Raw genomic sequence first — 21,751 nt, 5'->3', positions numbered from 1 at the left:
GCTTTGGGCACAAAGACCATGCATTCTATGTTGCTGTGCTGAAACCTTCAGGATTCTTTAAATCAGTCAGGTCATAACACTTTCATTTGACATCATGGATCTGTTTTCAGTTGTTGGATCTGTAATTGCTGGGAGCAGGAGGAGGTTAACTGCTTCATAAAACAGACCACTTTTAAGATCCATTTATCTCAACTTCATGAGACTCCATGATACAAGGGCAGTGATCATGTACCTTGTGCTGGGCACTGGTGAGGTTGGTGTATGGAATCCTGTATTCAGTTTTGGGCCTTGCACAAAAGTAAAGACATTGAGGTTGCTGGAGTGTGTCCAGAGAAGAGCAGTGGAGCTGGGGAAAAGGTCCTTTGCTTTAACCCCAGCTGGCAATTCAGTAAGAAAAACAAAAGTGAGAAAAAAACCTCATAAAGTGAGATAATTTAATAAATTAAAACAAACTAAAAAAATATCGAATGAGAGAAAAGAAACAGAGAAGAGAAAAAATTAAGTAAATGACAACAGTTTCTCTGCACCCAACAACTGATGTGCATTCAAGTCAGATACTCATCATGGAATCACAAACTGGTTTGGGTTGGAAGGGACCTTAAAAGATCATCCACCTTGCCATGGGCAGGGACACCTTCCACTTTCCCAGGTTGCTCCAAGCCCCATCCAACCTGGCCATGAACACTTCCAGACAAAGGGAAGCCACAGTTACTCCATGAAACCTGTGCAGGGCCTCAGCACCCTCACAGGGAACAATTCCTCTCCAATATCCCATCCATCCCTGCCCTCAGGCAGAGGGAAGCCATTCCCCCTCATTCTGATACTCCAGGCCCTTGTCCAAAGTCTATTTCCAACTCTCTTGAATTTGTGGGCTCTAAGGTCTCTCCTTCTCCTCCCTAGGCTGAACACCTCCAGCTCTCTCTCCAGAACAGACAGGCTCCAGCCTTTGAGCACCTCTGTGGCCTCCTCTGGACCCATTCTAGCAGCTCCACATCCTGAAAAACCAAGTATCATCCAGAGGAATCTGGACAAGCTCAAGAAGAGGACTTGTGGGAATCTCATGAAGTTTAATAAGACCAAGTTCGGGTGCTGCATGTGGATCAGGACAACCCCCAATATCAAACCAGGCTGGGGGATGAAGAGATCAAGAAGAGCCCTGGCCAAGACCAGCTTGGGGATGCTGGTGAATGAGAGGCTGGACATGCCCTGGCCCTGTGTGCTGGGTTGATCCCACAGTGTGAGCAACCAGGGAACAGGGGGATTCTTCACTTCTGCCCTGCTGTAGTATGATCACACCTGCAATGCTGTCTGCAGCTCCGGGGTCCCAGCACAGGAAGGACATGGAACTGATGGACAGAGTCCAGAGGAGACCCCAGGATGATCAACAGGATGAAGCACCTCTATGCTATGAGGAAAGGCTGAGAGAATTGGAATTGTTCAGCCTGGAGAAGAGAAGCTTTGGAGTGACCTAATTGTGGCCTCAAAATAACTGAAGGAAGCCAACAAGAAAGATGGAGAGAGACTACAAGGGCCTGGAGTGCCAGAACAAGGGAACAGCTTCTCATTGAGACAAAGCAGATTGAGACTGGATATGGGGAAGAAATTCTTCCCCATGAGAGTGGTGAGGCCCTGGCACAGTTTGCCCCAAGAAGCTGTTGCTGCCCTATCCATGAAAGGAAAGGATATCCAAGGCCAGACTGGATGGAGCATGGAGTATGGAGTAACCTTAGGTTTCCCTATCCATGGCAGGGGGGTAGGATGATCTTTACAGTGCCTTCCATCCCAAACCACACTGTTCTTCACTTCTAAGGACTACCGCTGCCAGCTGTTTTTGAGGTATTTTATTTACAGCAACACAAAGAGCTGTAAAAACACAACAGCCAGTGAGGTGTGAATCTCTTGTTTCAACTGTCCCTCCTGATCCCACCTTCACAAATGCATTCTGGATACAAAGCCTTTGTGGAAGTATCATGCTGCTTTTGGATCTGAAGAGATGTCTCCCCATAATGCAGTAGCATAGTTCAGCCCTGCTTGGTCTCACTCAGTGATTGATCAGGATGCTGCTGAGGCTCAGTGAGACAGGCACTGGGTTCAAGTGTGTCCCAAAGGAGAAGCAGTTTCCACCACCGCCAATAACCAACAGCTCCTTCTCATTTGGCAGAAAGACACTGCTATGATTGTGTAGCATTAATGGCCATTCCAGGTGCTCCTGAAAAAGGAAAGGAGATTTTGAACATACAGGACTTCACATGGTCCACCGTACCACCCATGAATTTGGGCAAGACCAGATAGAGAATATAGAAACAAAATAACCCCTGAGGTGTACTCCTCTACTACACCTGCCCACCCACCAACTTGCAGTTCAGTGATTTTTGAATGAGAAAAAATGTCTTTGTACTTCCTGAATCTTAACACTTTTCCTCCCAAGAAGGTAGCCAGTCAGTTTTTGATTCAATGTAAATCTTTGACATTCATGGCCTGTGGCATGGAGTTCCAGAGCTTACCTATGTAACTGGTAGGTTCAAAAGCCTAAACAGTCCATAAGCAAAGGAAGATACCAATCCATCTGCATCTGCTTATTCAGTGTAAACAAATAAGTTATATTCTTTTAGCTACAACTTTACTATCACTGTACCTGTCCTCACTGCCATCCAACAAGGGCCATCTATTTTATCTAAAAGGATATGAGGCCACTTATAACTTCTGCTACAGACAATAATTGAAAACTAAGCTACAATTAAGCATATTTCATGCTTTTATACCCTCAGCAAAATGCTGCAAGGCCAACTAGATGCACACATGCTGTCCACTGTGAAAAACTTACCTGTCACAAATTCCAGTTTCACCAATGACAGGTTCCATATGTACAGTTACCAAAAGAAAGTTGTTTCTTTACATAAAAGGTAAATAAAAACAAAAGAAATATTCTTACAGAATCACAGAATGGTTAGGAATGGAAGGACCTTAAAAATGCCACTTCACTCCACCTCCCTGCACTGGGCAGGGACAGCTTGCATTAACCAGGTTGCTCCAAGCCCAATGTAACCTGGCCTTGAACATTTCCAGAGATGGGGCAGCCACAGCTTTTGTGGGCAGCCTTTGTCAGTGCTTCACCATACTCTTCATAAAAAATTTCATCCATATACTTAGTTTGAAGCTACTGTTCTTCAGATGAAAACCATCACCTCTTGTCTTATCACTACAAAAAAGTCTATCACTGCTATCACTGCTAAAAAGTCTGTTCCCATCTTTCTTACAAGTCCCCCTTTAAGTACTGGAAGGGGCTCTAAGGTATTCCCATAGCCCTTTCCCCCTCTTAAGGCTCAACAATCCCAATTCTGTCAGCATCATCACAGGAGATCAGCTCCAGCTCTCTGATGATCTTTGTGGCCCTTCTATGGATTTCACCCAACAGATGTGTGTCTTTCTTTTACTCAAGACAGTATTACTTGAGATGAGGGCTACTCAGAGATGTAGACCAAGTTTTGCCCAGAGTATGCCAAAATTCTGCTGTTTGGCACCACCTGTATGACTCTTCTTCAGTGATTCATAGAAGAAAGTCACCAAATAGTTGAAGTTGGAAGGATCCTCCATGCATCATTCAGTCCAACCACCCTGTTCCAAGCAGGCTCAATCCAAGCAGGCTTTCAAATATTTCCAGTAATGGAAATACAACAGATTCTGAGCAGTCTGTTCAGTGTTCAATCATCCTTACAGGAAGCTTTTATCTTCCAGTGAAGTTTCCAGTATTTCCATGCTGGTTTTTTTCTCATATTTCAGGCAGCAGTAACAGCACACTGCAGTTTCCACCAAGAAGTTCTCAATGAAATTATACCTTGGACCTCCATAAACACTAACTTAGCCTGTGGTTTATCTGTTCCCTTCCTCCACAGACATCCTGAAGTGACTATGCATGTGCCCATTTCAGTTCTGCTGCCCCTTGTCTGAAACTGAGCAGCTCCATGTTCCAGTCTTCTGCACATTCCATCTCTCTCTCTCTCTTAAAATTGCTACATTCTCTGGACTAGGTAACAGCACTTTGGAATTAGATCCTACCTCTCCATAAAGTTACCATGTTCCTTCACAGGACACTGCTTACCCTGAAACAAAAAAATTCAGTACTTACCACATTAATCACATAGTCCAAACAAAGACCAGTCATTAAGTCAATGACAGTGACACCTGGCACAGAGGATGCATGAAACCACACTCCACCAACGAGCAGAAGCTTTCCCTCATGCACATGTGCAGTATGTGAATACCTGTGAATTCAAAATGAGATTGAACTCCATTAGCAATGGAGGCTGGTAGAGACAAGCTGAAGATTCTCTGCTGAATGCTCTGAGGAACCTGTCTAGTTGAAGATGCCCCGAACCCATTGCAGGGAGGTAGGACTAGTTGGCCTTTAAGAGGTCCCTTCCAAATCAAACTATTTTATGATGCTATGAATGCCTTCTGCTTACCTTGGGACAAGAGGAGGGTGTGTCTCTACTGTCTGCCACTGAAAGCCATGTTCAAGCTCCTTCAGAAGAAAAACTGAACCCAAGGGCTGCTCAGCTGCTCCCAGACCTCCTGCAATCAGCACACCTCCTTCCCAGCTGCAGGCACTGTGAGAGTGGCGGCTTTCTGGGACTGGACCCTCAACAGCAATCTAAAAAAAAAAAACAAAAAAAACAAGTCCAAGGCTGAAGTTTGCCAAGCTAAGTGTCTGCTTAATGTCCAGGCTTTTAAATGCCTTTTCCTTTGTGGTTGAGCTTTCTGACACCCAACCTGCCTTCTCCACATGTTACTCTAGGGACTGCTACATGCTTCCATTTACACTGTCTCTGACCCTCAGTACATTTAATATAATCAATCTTTACGGGGTGTATTTCCACACATTTATTAGAGGTAACTTTATCTGCATTCTTGCATGCTGCTTTCTACTTAAGACATACACCAGGGAACTACAAGTTTGTTTAGAAACACGTGGACTAATGCAGTGGCCAGCAAAGCAGGTAATCAGTTGCTCAAACGACAGAGCAGGATAAAAGGCTCAACTGCAGGACTAAAATCCAGAAAGAAAATCTTGAGTGCAAGCTCTAAAGGAAAAAAAGTAAGATCAGGCATTTAAAGGAATATCACAGCAAATAAGTGATGGAGAAAAATTTGGAGGCCACTTGGTCCATTCCTTTTCCTTAAAACAAATGAAACTGTATCTTTTATCATCTGGATGGATGACAGTTTCCAAAACTCAGCAGTGACAAGAATTTCTCGCCTCTTTAGGCAGTCTATTTCAGACTCATCTAGCTTCAGGATCAGTGGTTTTCTTTAGTGTCCAGCTGATTGTCTGTACTACTCAAAGTTAAACTGGAGAACAAATTTTGTCTTCTCTGCAGCAGTATTTTAGATATTAGAAGATTTCTATCTTCAGTCTTCTCCAGATTCAATAGCTAGAAGACTTTCAAAACCCTCTCTTGTGAGGTATGTGGCATGGTCACTCTTGCATACCTCTAATTCAGCAGTTTTACACCCTGTCCATCTATTTTCAGCAATCAGCTTTGGGTATTTTACAGTTCTGCTGAGGTTAGGAACACTGTAGAAAAAGAAAGCAGCAATTCATGTGTCTTCCAGATAACATTCATGGTTACATATCTGAAGACACAGTGTAGGCCTCCCACAACAGTGGGATATAGCTTACTCATGTTTATCTTGTGACCTCCTGCAGTTATGAATCTCTCACCATGTAATGGTGCTATGTACCAGGTTGGGCTCAAAGACTTACAGTAAACAGAGTTACATCAGGTTGGTGGCCAGTAAATAAATGAGGGAGTAAGTCCTCTTTCACTCAATTTCCTTTTATGACACATTCAGCAATATAGTTGAGGCAAACCAGCAGATGTGCAGGTGGTTTTGACTGTAACAAAGCTTTTTATACTGTCTCTAACAGTACCCTTCAACAAAAATGTCTAGCTTGCAGCTAGACAAGTCCATGATGGGAGAGGTGAAAGAAGACAGAGATAATATGTTCTCAGTAGCATTCAGCAACAGGGCAAGAGGCAATGGGCACAAACTGACATAGAAAAAAAAACACTTAAACATAAAACCCCCTCATATTGTTTTATCAGGGTGGTCAAGCACTGGAATAGGTTGCCCAGAGAGATTGTGGAGTCTCCATCCATGGGGATAATACCCAGCAACCTGCTCTAGTAAGACCTGTTTTAATCAGGAGTGCTGGATGACTCCAGATGTCCCTTCCAACCTCCAGTATTCTGTAGAGACTGTATTCGACTAAGAAGCTGGGTGTTTAGAAGTTACCAGAAGTCTAAATCTAATCACCATGGAGTACTTCCTTACCACAGTGCAGGAGAGTTCTGGAGTGTGCAGAAAATACCAATCCCCAAGCACAGGCTCCAGAGCAGAGCGGCCACCATACACAAACAAGTACTGTTCACCTATGGAAACAGAGAGCCAGGTTGGAGAGAAGTCACAATCTAGTATGCCACAAAAGCAAAAACTTCTGTTTGCATAGAAGGGAAGCTGACAAAAAGGGGGCAATAGTATTTTGGATAGACGCCAAGGACATGCATTCAGTGCTCTATGCCCTGTCCTTTCACTGATTCAGAATGGACTGTGCAGATAACACTAAGGTTGGTCACTTTCTTCAGCGACAAAGCAGTATCGAGACAAAAATAAGACGAAACAGTACAGTTTGACAAAGACAAAACCCAATGTTTTAATTATTATTAAATAATTATTTAATTATTAATAAAATTTTATTTACCCTTTTGGCATTTGCTTTTTGGATATAAAATTCTGACTGGAAGGCAGAACACTAAACTATGCTACAGTGTTAATTAAACATTGCTCCACAAATGCAAAGTGTGCTCCAGACTAGACTAACAACTGCTCAAAAATTTCCTTCTGCTCCCCTTGGAGAATTCCCTGCAAGCTGCAGTAATGGGACACCTTAGGAAAGGACAGCTTTCAGCTCCTGAATGCCACTGCTTAAGTTTTTGCCCTTTACAACCAGGATCTCTTAACAGACCAACCTTCACCTTGCTATTGCAGGACCTGATTCTAGAACTGTTCACAACTATTGAGTGTTTGTCAATTGCTACTAGAAAAGCAATATTTCTTCTGAAGGACTTGATAAAGAAATAGGGATCCTGTTCCACAAAAAATCTCCTTCGGAGAGAGCAAACTTTATTTCTGGCATGATCAAGCATGAATAACTTCACCATAGACAATCTCAAAGAATCAGTCTTCCAGAACGGATTACAGTAGTTTTCAATCCTACTTGCCACCAGGGATTATGTAGACAAAATTAAAAATCACCACATTTCAAGTGTCAAGAAGAGATCTCAAAGCCTCTTAATTTCCTTCCTACTGCCAGGTTTGAGAAGTGGTCAATATGAATTTCATGAAGATCAACAAGTCAAGTGAAAGATCCTGCATGCCTACAATCCATTTCCAATCTTTCCAGGCTTTTTACCTTTGAAGGTCATTTCAGTTGTGCTGTGTCTCCAACGCAAAGCTGCTGCTTCAGCAGCAGGCTGCAGACTTACAAGCTCCACTGCAACGTCATCTGGGCCTGAAGCATTACAGGTTTTGGGGAACTTCAGCCACAACATTCCCAATCCAGCACTCGATGGGGATGTTCGTCCTCCTACCACCAGGGCCAGAGTGTCTGAGAGACAAGACACAGTATGGTACAACCTCTCACCTGTGGAGATACAAAACGTCAGGGTTCACACAAGTGGGTTTTTTTTCCAATAAATTTATAATCATTTAAGTTGCAAAAGACCCTTAAAGATTATTAAGTTCAACCATTTCTCCAGCACTCTCCCGGCCACAAATTAAACCATGTCCTCAAGGGCCACTTTCACACGGCTTTTAAATCCTTCCAGGGATGTGGACTTCACCTACCCTGGGTAGCCTATGCCAAACAGGGACAACCCTTTACTTAGAGACTTGTTTTTCCATATCCAACTTAAACCTCCCCTGGCACAGCTTGAAGCCATTTCCTTTTGTCCTATCCCTTGTCTCCTGGCAGAAGAGGCTGATCTCCACCTGACTACACCCTCCTTTCAGGTAGTCATAAAGAGTGAGAAGCTTCCCCTTGAGCTTCCTTTTCTTCAGGCTGAGCCCCCACACACCCAGTTCCCTTGGCCACTACTGCAATGAACTTACAGAAGTGATGGATGTGGGAAGAGAAACCAATGTCCTCTACCTGGACTTGTACAAAGCATTTCACACTGTCCTGCCCAGCACCCAGTCTCCAAACTGGAGAGACAAGGATTTGACAGGTGGATGATTTGGTGGATTAGGAATTAGCTGGTAGGTCTCACTCAAAGAGTCACAGTCACCAACTCAGTGCCCATGTGGAGATCAGTGATAAGCACTGTTCAGTCTCCATAGGTAAAAGCACTATTTAACATCTTTGCTGGTGACACGGACAGTGGGATCAAGGGCACCCCCAGCACATTTGTCAATGACAGGGAGTTGTATGGTGCAGTCATGAGCTGGAGGGAAAGGGAGCGGCATCCAGAGGGACCTGGACAGGAGAGGTGGGACTGTGCCAACCTCACGGAGTTCAGTGGGACCAAGGGCAAGGTCCTGCACCTGGGCTGGGGCAATCCCAGCACAAAAACAGACTGGCCAGAGAACATATCAAAAGCAGCTCTGGGGAGAAGGACTTGGTGGAGTTTGTGGACAAAAAGTTCAGTAGTTTCAACATGAAAAAGTTCAGTACGTTTGGCAGTACATGCTTTCAGCACAGAAAGTCAGCATGTCCCAGGCTGCACCAAAAGAGTTTGTTTGGCCAGCAGGTCGACGGAGATGATTCTCACCCTATAATGCTGTTTTTCTGAGACCCCCACCTGGAGTTCTGCATCCAGGTCTGGTGTCCCCAGTATAATAAAGACATGGAGCTGTAGGAAAAAATTCAGAGTCTACTAGCTTGATCACAAGACTGAAGCCCCTCTGTTCTGAAGATAGGCTGAGAGGGTTTGAGCTGTTCAGCCTGGAGAAGTGAAGCCTCCAGGATGACCTTAGCACCCCTTCCAGTGCCTAAAGGAGCTCCAAGAGAGCTGGAGGGGACTTTGGAAAAGGGCCTGCAGTGACAGGACAAGGGGGAAGAGCTTCCCACTGACAGAGGGCAGGGTTAGATATTAGGAAGAAATTATTCTCTGTGAAGGTCATGAGGCTCTGGCACAGAGTTGCCCAGAGAAGTGGCTACCATTTGTCTGGAACTATTCCACACCAAGCTGGATGGGGCTCTGATTAACCTGGTCTAGCGGAAGGTGCCCCTGTCCATGGAAGAGGGTTGGAGCTAGATTATCTTTAAGTCCCTTCCAACCCAAACCATTCCATGATTCTGATTCTATGACTCCAGCCCCTCAACGTCTCTCTTTCTGTTAGAGGCCCAGAATTGGACATGGCACTCGAGGTGTCTCTGCAGTGCCCAGCAGAGAGGGACAATCACTGCTCTGTGCCTGTGGCCACACTAGGCTGGTACCAGCCAGGTGCCACTTGCCTTCTTGTCCACCTAGGCTCATGTTCAACCAATGTCAAACAGAACCCCCAGGTCCCTTTCCAGCTTTCCAGTCACGCTGCCCCCAGCCTAGGACACAGCATGGGGTTTTGGTGACCAAAAGGCAGGATACAGCATTTAGCAACCAGAACCTTCAACTCTGGGTCTGCCAGTGTCACTGTGCCATGACGTCACTTCTTCACTAGACTTTCTTTCACTTTTAGCACCAAGGTTTCCCCCTTGCACTTGCCATCGGTATGGGAACTCACCCCATCTTTTGTCAGGAATATTCTGTGTCACAGCTTCCCAGCAGCCAGCACGCTTACTCAGCACATGGAAATTTCTCATGCGGCAGTGCTGTCCATGCTCCTCCCCAAAGCCTCCCGTGGTAAGAATCACATTGGGTTTGATAAGAACAGAGTGGTGACCGTAACGTCTCAGACCAGGCGCTCCTGAGAGCCTTGCACACACTGCTGCAGGGACACTCCCAGCCATCCCAACAGGACCAGAACGAGGAACTATAAACCAAAGAGAACCAAACAATTGATGCACAAATACAAACCAAGGACTACATTTTAAGTAAGAGATTAAGCATGTCACCTTTTCAAGATGACCACTCATCTGTTCAAGAAGAAAAAATTGATAAGCAAGCTGACGTATTTCTTGGCACACAGATAATCTGACACGCCCTAGAAATCAGGATGTAATGGTTAAAACTACTACAGTACCAACTGTAATTTCTACTCTGCTCACTCAGCTCCTGCAATTCTGAGACTGCTTTCACAGGGGGGATGTAAGACTGGCCAACTGAGTGTCCTAAACTGCTGCAGCAAGATATGAAAAACTGCAGTACCTTCAAAAGGAGCACCTCTCTGATTAAGACAACATCTGGTTACATGAACAGCAAAGAGCAGCAGAAAAAGGACAAATACCTAGAAGCTGATTTCAAAGTTTCTTGTCAGATTTTGATCCTACCTTCACAGAAGCACTGAACTAACATATTGAAGCATGGCAAGTAATCTGGTAATTGCAATGGTCCTACTATAGGAGAGTATTTCCAGTTATCTGAGTATCTCCTCTCTAAATATTATACCCCTTAGCACAAAGCAAACTTTCAGCACAGAACTCTGACTCACCTCACATATCATTTTCTTTTAATCAGTTTGGAATCTCTCTCTCTTTTGTGTTTTAATCAAGGGCTTTGTTCTTGTGCTTTAAGAGATGATGAAGTGGAGGAAGAGCAGCTTCTATTTTTTGTACGCCATAATCAGAAAAATTGCCTGTACTGATCATTGCTTTGTACAAGACCCTACTTTATCATTTGATGAATAAGAAATTTCATCTCCTTGGGCTTAAATGTTGTTTTACAGACTGATCTTTTAAAGACAGAGGAGCTTTTTCATGTCACAAAATATACTTACCAGATCTCTTTGGAAGATTTAGTATTTGCAGTCTCTTGAACTGGGACCCAAGTCTATCTGAGAGAATAACTGGGGGCATTTATTGACATTAGAGACATATCTTTTGCATTCCCAGTAAAAGATATCTAATCATGGACAATTTACCAGATTTTGAAGGCTTTTGCTATCATTTTTGAATAGAACAGAAACAGCAGCAGGAAAACCCTAATCCTGTCTCTAATGAATCAAATGTCTTCAATGTAATAAAGTCCGTTAAGCAAATATTAATTTTTTTTTTCTGAACTTAAGGACAAATACTATGCCTTTAGGAGCCTTCTAGGATTTAACTTAAGGACCAGTGACAATGACAAAGTATATTAAATCATACATTCATTTAGCTTCAATTTCATAACATCTTCAAATCTAATTGAGCCACAACACATGGATTCAGTGGCCTTGATGGCCTCAGGAATGCAATCCTGCCCTGTCCTTTTTCAGCTGCTTTTCTTGCTCCCTAGAACACAGATATCAGCTTCTTCTTGAAGCTACAGCTACTTGTGGTTCTATACTGTGAACATTAGTGATATAAAACAGTGGAAAAATAACCTTCTGCTTTCTCCCTGAAAAAGGAAGCAAGCAGTCAAAACCAGGAATTTCTTGGACTGCTACTGCCACCAAATCCTTTTTATCTTGTAAACACAATCTTAGTCTTGGCTTTTCCCCAGTTGTACCACTTTTCTCCCATCTAAAATAAGTGACATACAGATTTAAATGCATTTCAGAAACAGAAATACAACAGGTACAATTGCACCCACAAGGGATAACAAAGCAAAGCACAGCTTCATGTCAGGCTCCTGAGTGGTCTGCTGGACAGGGCAGTAAAGAAAACAGAACAACCTTTTGGGAGCTGGAAGGAGAGAATGGTTCAGAGAGCCATATGTAGAGGCAACCAGGAATAAATTTGAAAGGGAGATCCCGAAAACAGGAGGAGGACCACAGCAGGCTGGCACTGCAGCCATGCACTGGAAGGGCTCATGTATGAACAATTACAAACTCTCGGACTGAGAGGTTTATTGAAAGAACAGAAGTGATCAGAACCAGCAGCATTAGGCCACTGCCCTGCCCTTGGTTTGGACAGCAGAACTATTGTGGAGGAGTGTGGAGGAGCATCCTATCTGCCCCTTCCAGCATTCCAGTGTCTCCTAAAACCTTCCAGAGATGCCTTCATGAGATAAAAGAATACTGTGAACACTACTTGGTGTGTACCTGTCACACTGGGTAACAACGGAGTCCAGGAAGGCTCCATCCCCTTCGATGCAGCCAACACAAAGTAATGAGAACATTTCAGATGCCATTCCTGTAGAAAGCCCAAAGTAAAAAACAAACCAAGAAAGGAAGAACCAAACAAAAAATAACCCCCCTTCAAAATCTTAGAGCAAACAGTAGTAAGGACCTCAGAAGAGTCTGGGTGACCAAATGGTCAAAATGAGAGGGGTAAAGCTGAATCAAAGAAAGAACTCCTGGGCAAACACCTCTCTCACTCCAACTTTTAAAAACTTACAGCCCAGAGATCTTCTAAGCGAGAAGCTGTGTCTTTGTACTGGACAATACCTGAATGATTTTTCGTCCATGAAATTACCCAGTTGCTCTTTGAGATCACATAGACTCTTAATGTGACCAACATGCATCCCATAGCTTAACTATATGATGCCTGGTAAAGTTTTTCTTTTTGGAAAAGGAAAACTTTATGCTTCTCAGTTCTTATCATAAAAAGGAGTGAGGTCTTTACACCAGCGGGATTAAGGTTTCTTAAAGTTCATGGCATATAAGTGATCCCAAAGAAATCACAAATGTTAAAAGGTTCAACATGGTCTGTGCTGGACAATAATGCATAATTTTCAGTCTGGCCTTGGAAACATTCTGAGGCAGAAGCACAAGCAAAAGGAACGTACAGGAAGCCAGTAGCAATGAGAGTTCACTCCGGAATCGAGTGTGTTCATTCCCATGTGGTGGGATATATTCAGCCAACTACGTGACTAGCAAACATAACCATCCATTTAAAAGGCACAAGAACTCATGTAATCAGCTTCATTGCCCCAACCCATATTAGAAGTAAAAAGCATCTTTTGAAAAGTGACACTCAGAAATTAACATAAATGTTGAAAATGGAAGAATCCACTACTAGTTCCTAAGCAAATCATTCTAAAAATAGTCTGCCTCTACACTGGATGTCTATTTTACATTTCTTACCTAATTTGACTAAGTTTGTTTACAATAACACCTGGATCTTACTTAATCTTTCTCCCAAAGGCTAATTGTAGAGCTCTCTGTCATCACATTGTTCAACCCTGTGCACTTTTCCAGCTTGGACTCATGCACATTCCTTCCTCTGTAAGGAAAACAATACCAAGTCTTTACTTTCCCACTTTATGAGCAATGGCCTTGACCTACGATTCTGGCAGACATTCCTAAACCACTTAGCAAATATGCCACCACTTTCAGTTGCCACTTTTACATTAATATAGCAGAGAAGGTCCTACCATGTTGGCAAAATAAATTCAAGCACATTCAATTGTCTTCATACTACAGTTATTAGATTTCTGAAATTATAAACAGAGAACTATAAAATCAAAAGAGAAACTTCTAGTAAGTATTCCACAGGATATTTACCTCAATGTTACTCGATATCTCGTACTTATCTCCACTTCTAGACTTCAACTAGTCAGAAACTTTGCCAGCAGTTAACATAAAAATGGCAAAGAACAGTCATAGTTGAATTTCAATCATTAACACACAAATGGGCTATACAAAGTCAGACCAAAAAATATCCAAAATTAGAAACCTGTATCCAACAATAACATCATAGTCTGTCAAAATGGAAGAGCAGGACAAGTACATCTCTTTCCCCAGGAATGCTCTCAAACAACTACAGTCAAGAACAGCACATCAAGTGTATATTTATGTATCCAGTCATCCTTAATGGATTTCTCTTTCATTAAAGCAATTGTCCCTTGAATACATGCCAACTTTTAGCATGTACAACTTTTTTTGACACTACCAGGTAATTTGCTATGGCAAGCCTGTCTCCTTGAGAGACTGCTCACAGGAAAGAATTAACATGCAGCTTTTCTAAGATCAAGGAGAGCCTTCTTCCCAGGCTGCTTCACCAAGAGCTCCTCATGGCCTCTGTGTTAACTAAGCTGACCCAAGGTCCCTTCTGCCTCCATGAACATCTGTGCCTCAGCAGCTCTGTACAGAATTGCAACCATAAGAAATTGCAAATACCTTATGGTATCAAAGCCAGGTTCCTGATCTTCAGAATAAAGGAGGGTTACCTCATACTCATCAAAAGGCTCCAGAGTCTGCACTCTTTGCTGCTCATCTTCTGGAATACAACAGGTGAAAAACTCATTCATATCCATGACACTGCACTCAGTCCAGCCCTAAAAGACAAATCCCTTCAAGTTATCACCTCTGGAAGGACAGAAATTCAGTTTGCTGTTAATTTCATTCTTGTTGTTGTTTTGTTTATCTTGTTAGATATACTAGTAAAGAACTGTTACTCCTATCTCCACATCTTTGCCTGAGAGCCCCTTAATTTCAAAATTACACTAATTCAGAGGGAGGGATTTGCTTTCTCCATTTTAAGGGATGCTCCTGCTTTCCCTAGCAGATCCCTGTATTTTCAAACTGGGACACTCACTTCCCACAGGAAAACAAAGACCCTAAATTAAACACCTGCATGAGCCACTAAGACTGTCTAGCTAAAGCAAGAGCATCCAAATAACTGATGAAAAGAGATTTCTCATCTGTAAAGTTCTTAAAAACTTAATTTATTACATCAAAAGTCTCAGAGGAACCCATTAATCCCATATGACACAGTAGGCTGCAACCCAGCTGGAAGCACCTTCTAATGATGAGTCACACTACCAGAGAAAGCAGTACCTCAGCCCCAGCCCTGTTTGCATCAAGCAATAACTGACCAAGCACTCCCTGTTCCAATCTTCCACAGATAAATCATGCTTCATGCATGGCCTAGAGCTGCAGGTGCTCACCTTCCCCAGAAAGCGCCTCTGCTGAGCCTCACAGTCAGGGTACTGTGCCAGTGAGTGCAGGGCAGTGTTCAGCTGCCTGAAATGCTGCTGCATGACATGTCCAAAGGGGTCCTCTGGGTGCACCTGCTCATAGACCAGGAAGCATGCCTGAGGAAAATGCTCTGCTGCCCACTGAATCAAGGCATCTGACCTGTTGAGAAATTGTCCGTTAGAAATTAAACTGACAGCCCACTCGTCACACCACAGATGCATTGTACCTTCCTGCAACACCATAAAGCTGCTATTAAGGCATCCTGACAAGTGGCAATACACTGACAGTGCTGTGCTGAGCATCTCCTCGCCATCTGCACAGACAATTCAGGGAATGAGAAGAACAAAAACCTCAAACTGATCATGTGAGATTTTTCTTTTTTCCTTCCTTTTAGGATATCATGTGGACATCAATGACACCATCAGAATTACAATGCAGGGAGATATTTGGGACACCAAATACAGAATTCCCAAGGCTTTAGTTTCAAGAGAACAGGTCTCTGAACCCAAGATGACGTACTCAGAAAGAAGCTTACTGTTTTCCCTTTAGTACTGGGCAAGAGAGGAGTACCCAGCTGACCTGGTGTTCTCCATGTAGGTGAGCACCACCTCTGCGATGAAGAGGGTGGGGATTTCATTGTTCAGTCCTGCTTCCTCCAGGGTTCTTTGCAGCTCAGACAGCTCTGATAAATCCACTCCCAGTAATTTATAATCCTCTCCAGAAAAGGTAATGGCTCCTGGGAGACAAAAATGATAAAACCTCACTATGGTGCTGCTGCAATACTGAGACTAAAAGAAACAAACATGAAAATCAAACTCACAGGCAATCACTCACAAGGCTATGTCCGTCAACTATATTTCTCTGGAACATGTACAAGAAAATCCCCATCACTACATTACCCATGAAGGGATAGTGCCATGTGATCCATTAACTCCAGGTCTAGAACTCCCTTATTCCTAATGCAAATTTCACCTACAGATTTCTCATAGAATCATTACACTTAATATAACATCAAAACTTTATTGTATTCATGAGAATTTTTTAGAACAACTGTAATTCAAAATCAAACCTAAAAGTCTCTCATTTATACACTTTTCACTTTAGGCTAAGAAAGCACCACTTCTTTGATAGAATTTCAATTATTACCCTCACAATCAGAAAACCATTTTAAGGTTTCCTAGGCTTAGTTGATTGGTTTGTTAAACACATTTAATTTCTGTCAAATGGCACTGAGTCCTGAAACTGCACATGCTAGATCTTGGCAAATACCAGGATCTGAATCACAGATCACCATCCTCAGAAATAAGTTCCAGTTTATGATCTGCAAGTATTATCATACCTCTGCACCCCATCAGAATATGGTAAGTTGACCAGAATATGGTAAGTTGAGTCTGTTGACCTTTTCAGGCAAAACCACATCATTAACAAAGCAAACTGTAAAGTACCTTAAGAAATCTACTAAAACTACTCTGTCTCTGCAATCCAACAACTGTATCTATCCTGAGGAGAGTCAACCTACACTGTTCTCAAAAGGCATACACCTATGGAGGCAAAATGGCCTTTTTCAGAAGTCCATCAGTGTTCTGCTCTAATTTCTTCTAAGCTGTGCATCCATCCTTTGCTGACCTCTGGACACAGATAATAGGGTATTTCCAGCTATCTGACACTTTTCTTTAAGTACCTGAAGATTCTTGGTATGGAGAGAGCTCCTTGCAACACGACTCAGCCAATATTAAAAGTGTGAATGGATTCAGGAAAAAAATTAACAAACTCTTGAAAGAGCTTCTCACTAAGACCTGGGAGTTAGAAACTCACACTCTATAGCTGTCCTCCACCTGTGTTTAAATTGATTAATACCATCTAAATGCAGCAGTTTACATAAGTCCCTACTGCATTTTATTCCGTGTTTTTCAGACCATTCATATATTTTGTCAAACTCCTACTCTCATTCATCTTATTTCAAGATCCCATGTTTCCTGCAGCTCCATTTTCTATAGCGTATCATCTACAGCATTATTGGAAATGCTGGAGGAAAACAGATGCAGGAGAGACCTCTAGTGATCTACATACTTTACATTTCTCCTTTTGTCCCTTAGCATTTAGCTGGCCCAATATTCTGCAGTAGTTTCACAAGGCTCATTTTCTCCTGCCTTGGAGGGCAAAAAAAGTCAGGAGACATAACAACTAATGTTTTATTACAGTCAAGGCACTTAAGAGTCAAATCTTCTCTCTTACCCATTAAGTTCATCAATCCTTGTATCATTTAGGGCGAAATGGACATTTAAAAGTCATCCTGTCCAAATACTTCCTCATGGCAATTATCTGTGTCATATTGCTCAAAGCTTTGTCCAGTCAAGCTCTATCTCCAAGGCTGGAGATCCCATTACCTTTCTGGCCAATCTGTTCCCATTTTTACTACTCATGTGGTGCAACCTCCTTCCCAAGATTTTCATTATACATCAATGGAATTTCCCTTTTTTTGCAACTTTCAACCATTGTCCCTTGGCTATTTGCTTTATGCCTCCAAGAAAAGTGTGGCTCTGTCTTTTCTAACCTCTCCCAATAGGGAAGCTGAAAAGTGCTGCAACACCTCCCTCCCAAACTCCTCCCCATGGCTGAACAAACCCAGTTCTCTCAGCCTCCCCTCCTACATCACCTGCTCCATCACTTCCTCATCCCCACCACCCCCCACTGGACACGCTACAGTTTGCCACTGTTTTTGGATCAGTATGCTCCAAGCTAGACACACACTTTCAGAAATTGCAACAGAAAAAAACTGACCTTAGTTTGATATAATTAGTTCCTGACAAATCCGTCCTGGCTTCTTGTTATCTCCCAATGCTTACAAATGTTTTGTTTCAACATTTTTCATAAAATGAACATCCTTTTCATCTAAAATTTCATAGTTCCCCTACTATAACCTCTTGCTTTCTGAAGGCTGAAGCTATGTTTGTTTCTTCTAAACATTTTGTACAAAAAAAAATCTTCCATGAATGCCATACCTAATCCTTCCCCTCCAGTGTCTCCCACCAGTGCTGACAATTCCTTCATTCCTTTGATCAGAGTAGCTTTTTGGCATGCCACATTTGGGAAATCGACCTCATATACCACAGTGTGATGCAGAAGGCCCATATCCTTCAAACGGAAGTATAAAGAATCAAAGCCAGCACCTAAAGATAGGATCTGCAGAGAAAGTAACAGAAAAAGTTATCCTCAACTCCAGCAGCATTTGAGCATCTAGGTGTGAAAAACATTAAACATCATCTGTAGAGTGACAAAATCAGGCAAACCTACTGCAAGAGGCAGAAGAATTGTGTGGTTATTGCCCCCTCCCAGATACTTCTGCCAAAGTGACACATGGACAGTCACAGTACTGCCAGTCAGATTTCTGTGCCCTGCTGGGAATGGATCCCAACAGATGCAATAGTGAGTTACTGCCCTCATGCCATAAAGACTTTACACACATTTAGTGAGAGACACCAGAAGCCCCAAAGAAAATGTACCTGTGTCCTGGATAGGCTTTGTGTCTTCAGCAGGAAGTCCTGAACACAGTGATCTACAGCACGGGCACGGATGTAATAACCCCTGTAGGAGCAAATTCAGTTGTGATCACTGTCCAGGAACTTGATTTCTCCAGCATTGGCAACTTCAATTAAAAAAAAAAAAAAAGATTTTTTTTCTCTAAGATTCTACCCAATAATTCCTTGTTTACAGGCTTGCACTGGGAGATGATTTTGTCATCTCGAGAGCTTGCTAATAAATACATATCTCCTGCAATCAGTGTGCATATTAACCATCAAGACAATGGATAAAACCCAGAGAAAACATGCAGATATCCCAGCTGGACCTGTTAGGTTTTGCATAAGTAAATATTTGCTGAATGAAAATGTATGAATCCAGACAGTGAGGAGGATGCTCCCTGGCAATGCAGATGGCTGATACCCGAGTTCCTGCCCCAAACCATATGCCATAACAACAAAATGAATGAGTGTGTCCTAATGCAGTGAGAAGGGAACAAAAAAGAGAGGAGAAGCAAAGTCGGGAGAGGAATTCTGTTCTCTGTTTTTTTAGTACATGGAACTAAGTCAGACAAACTCATGGAAAGCATTTACCATTTCCCTAGTCTGGCATGGACTGATGCATCTTGTTTCTTGGCATTCTCTTTTAGTTAGTTTCATCCTATATCCACCTGGCTATATTCCAGCTCTTATCACTCCTTTAACAAGCAGGTTACCATCTTCACGCACCACAGGGACCACATAGTCTAATCCCAAAATCGTTGATAAATGCAATACAGAACCCTTCCTGTGAATTCAGCTTGGTATGCCAATGTCGTGTGACAAGTCAGTGCAGGCTTCCTAATGAGCCACACTCACCTTCATGGGCCTGCAAGCTTCTGCTTGAACACCACTATTTGATTTTCCCCAGAACTGAACTCCTTTGGCAATTCACAGTCATTTGGATTGCATTAAACTATTCACCTCGAATTATGTAATTTCCATGTCATCTGTCTAGAGCCCTCTGCAAACACACATTAAAACATTCTTGTGTCTTACAAAGCTCTGGAGAAGTCCAGTCACCAAATAAATACCTTACAAAAACGGTATCGTTCTGGAGAATTAATGAGAAAACTACTGGTGTTATTACATTATTAGTATGTTTTCAAATATTATGAAGTTTTCAGCAGCATTCAACTGGATCCTAACTGGATCCAGTTAGCAATCCTAAATGGAGCTAGGAACCAGTTTTGTGGTATATTTTACTCAGGACGATGCATTCAGTTTTGGTCCAGAGGCCATGTAACATTACACTAACAGTGTAAAAAGGTTACACAACTGCGAGACAGTACACTGCACGTTGCCACTCTGCCATTCTGTGTACTTTGCTTAAAATCTCTTTGAGAACCTGTGCCTTGCCCAACTGACAGCTCCAAGCATGGGCCTTAATGATGGAAGGGACCTTAAGCTGCTCTTGCTCCAGCCTTCTGCCATGGGCAGGGGACACCTTCCACTAGACCAAGTGGCTCCAAGTCCCATCCAGCCTGGCCTTGGACGCTTCCAGTGATGGAGCCACAACTTCTCTGGTCAAACCGAGAGCCACGGCCTCGCCATCCTCACAGGGAAGATCTTCTTCCTAATATGTAACCTAAACCTACTCTTTCAGCTTAATCCTTTCCTCCCCCTGCCCTGTGTCTCCTGGCCCCACCGCAGTCCGAGAGACCGAGGTGCCCTCCACGCCCCGCGGGCACCGGGGCTCAGCAGCCGGGCAGCGAAAGACCCCGCGAAGCACTCGCTCCTCACCGGTGGATAAGCGGCGCTCGCCGCCGCCGCCGCCGCCCCGCCAGAAGCCGCAGGAACCGGTCCTGGAAATAGCCTCGTGCAGCCGCCGAGCACTTGCTGAGGGCGCTGCTGCCGCCAGTGCCCTGGACCTGCCGGGACAATGACACGGCGCTGCTGCTCCGACCAGCACCGCGCCCCGAGACGGGACGGGGCCCGCGGCGCGGGATGGCGGGGCCCGGGGAGGGCTCCGAGCGGAGGAGACGGCAGTGCTCGCCACCGTCCAATCCCTCTCCGTCCCAGCCTCCGCTTCCCCTCGCTCTCCAGCCGGGCCGAGGCTCCCCGGGCCATTCCCCGCGGCAGCGGGCCCCCGGCGTCACTCAAGGCCCGGGCATCCCTCACGGCCCGGGGGTCACTCACGGCCCGGGGGTCACTCACGGCCCGGGGGTCACTCACGGCTCCGGGACGCCCACGGCCCATCCTGCGCACGTCGCGCCGACCGGAAGCGGAGCGCAGCCCCGGACGCGAAGCGGGGGGAGCGCGCGCCCCCTAGCGGGCCCGCCCCGGCACTGCCGCTGCCTCCCATCGCTGCGGGAGCCTGGAGCGCCGTCGCTCGTCGGGAGCGCGACGGAACGCGGCTGACACCGCGCACCAGACACGGCGCACCGGGCAGTGGGCACCGGGCACAGCGCACCGGGCACCGCGCACCGGGCACCGCGCACCGCACACCGCGCACCGGGCAGTGGGCACCGGGCACCGCACACCGGGCAGTGGGCACCGGGCACCGCGCACCGCACACCGGGCACCGCGCACCGGGCAGTGGGCACCGCGCACCGGGCACCGCGCACCGGCCACCGGGCAGTGGGCACCGCGCACCGGGCACCGCGCACCGGGCACCGCACACCGGGCACCGCACACCGGGCACCGCACACCGGCAGTGGGCACCGGGCGCCCCGGCGCAGTGGGCGGGCTGCAGGGGCGCAGGGCTCCGTGCCGGGCTCGGTGCAGCGGCGCAGGGCTCCGTGCAGGACGAGCCTTGGCGGCTCGGGCCAGGCGCTGTCCCCTGCGCTGCGCTCAGGGTAGGAGTGGCACTGATGACTGCTCGCTGCGTGGCTGTGCTGGGGACCCAGCTCGGCTTCCCAGGCTGGCTGTGCTGGGGACAGATGGGCAGGGCCAGAGAAGTGTCTGTGGCAGCCGTGATGAAGGGTTCATGTTATGACTCTTTAGGATTTTTACAAGGAGTTATAGAGGAGCCATGGTAGTCTGAGATATGTGAGATGCCATGGGTGTTGCACATGCGGTTCTATTCAGTGTCTCTACACGTCTTGCAATCCACAAATTAGGGTATTTTGCTTTAAATAACTTACAGTCTCAAAATGTCACTTTAAAAGAGTGGTCAGTATATATATTTATTACTGGGACCATAAAGCTCAGTTGTCAGCCCAATGCTAGATTTAATCAACAACCACATGACA

The 21,751-nt window shown here is 44.8% G+C and overlaps 1 protein-coding gene across 2 annotated transcripts; it reads right to left on the bottom strand.

Annotated features, from left to right (window-relative positions):
- Positions 1-7: 7 nt before the first annotated feature.
- On the bottom strand, positions 8-20,793 carry LCMT2 (leucine carboxyl methyltransferase 2). 2 transcript variants are annotated; one of them, XM_079332090.1, is made up of 15 exons: positions 20,641-20,793; positions 20,301-20,428; positions 18,504-18,585; positions 18,003-18,183; positions 15,580-15,736; positions 14,970-15,159; positions 14,250-14,357; positions 12,181-12,271; positions 9,784-10,032; positions 7,475-7,705; positions 6,337-6,434; positions 4,464-4,651; positions 4,127-4,262; positions 1,255-2,209; positions 8-614 (listed from the first exon to the last, which is right to left on the bottom strand). In XM_079332090.1, exons 4-14 carry the CDS (start codon positions 18,130-18,132, stop codon positions 2,042-2,044), a joined length of 1,746 nt encoding a protein of 581 aa, XP_079188216.1. In that variant the 5' UTR covers positions 18,133-18,183; positions 18,504-18,585; positions 20,301-20,428; positions 20,641-20,793; the 3' UTR covers positions 8-614; positions 1,255-2,041. The 2 variants fall into 2 exon arrangements, with proteins under 2 accessions (XP_079188216.1, XP_079188215.1); XM_079332089.1 differs by having other exon boundaries at positions 10-614; positions 20,697-20,779.
- Positions 20,794-21,751: the final 958 nt, after the last annotated feature.

This window comes from Erithacus rubecula (genome assembly GCF_903797595.1).
Source record: "Erithacus rubecula genome assembly, contig: scaffold_149_arrow_ctg1, whole genome shotgun sequence".
Taxonomy (NCBI): domain Eukaryota; kingdom Metazoa; phylum Chordata; class Aves; order Passeriformes; family Muscicapidae; genus Erithacus; species Erithacus rubecula.
Note: the sequence above shows the minus strand (reverse complement) of the source record. Positions and strands in the feature narration are given on the sequence as shown.

Excerpts from the sequence above, each read along its gene's own strand:
- LCMT2 (XM_079332089.1), bottom strand. The coding sequence starts at position 20,756 with ATGGGCCGTGGGCGTCCCGGAGCCGTGAGTGACCCCCGGGCCGTGAGT. Across the intron at positions 20,429-20,696 it reads CCGTGAGTGACCCCCGGGCC|GTCCAGGGCACTGGCGGCAG; the intron begins GTGAGTGACCCC and ends TTGTCCCGGCAG. Across the intron at positions 12,272-14,249 it reads AGCCTTTTGATGAGTATGAG|GAATGGCATCTGAAATGTTC; the intron begins GTAACCCTCCTT and ends GGCTTTCTACAG.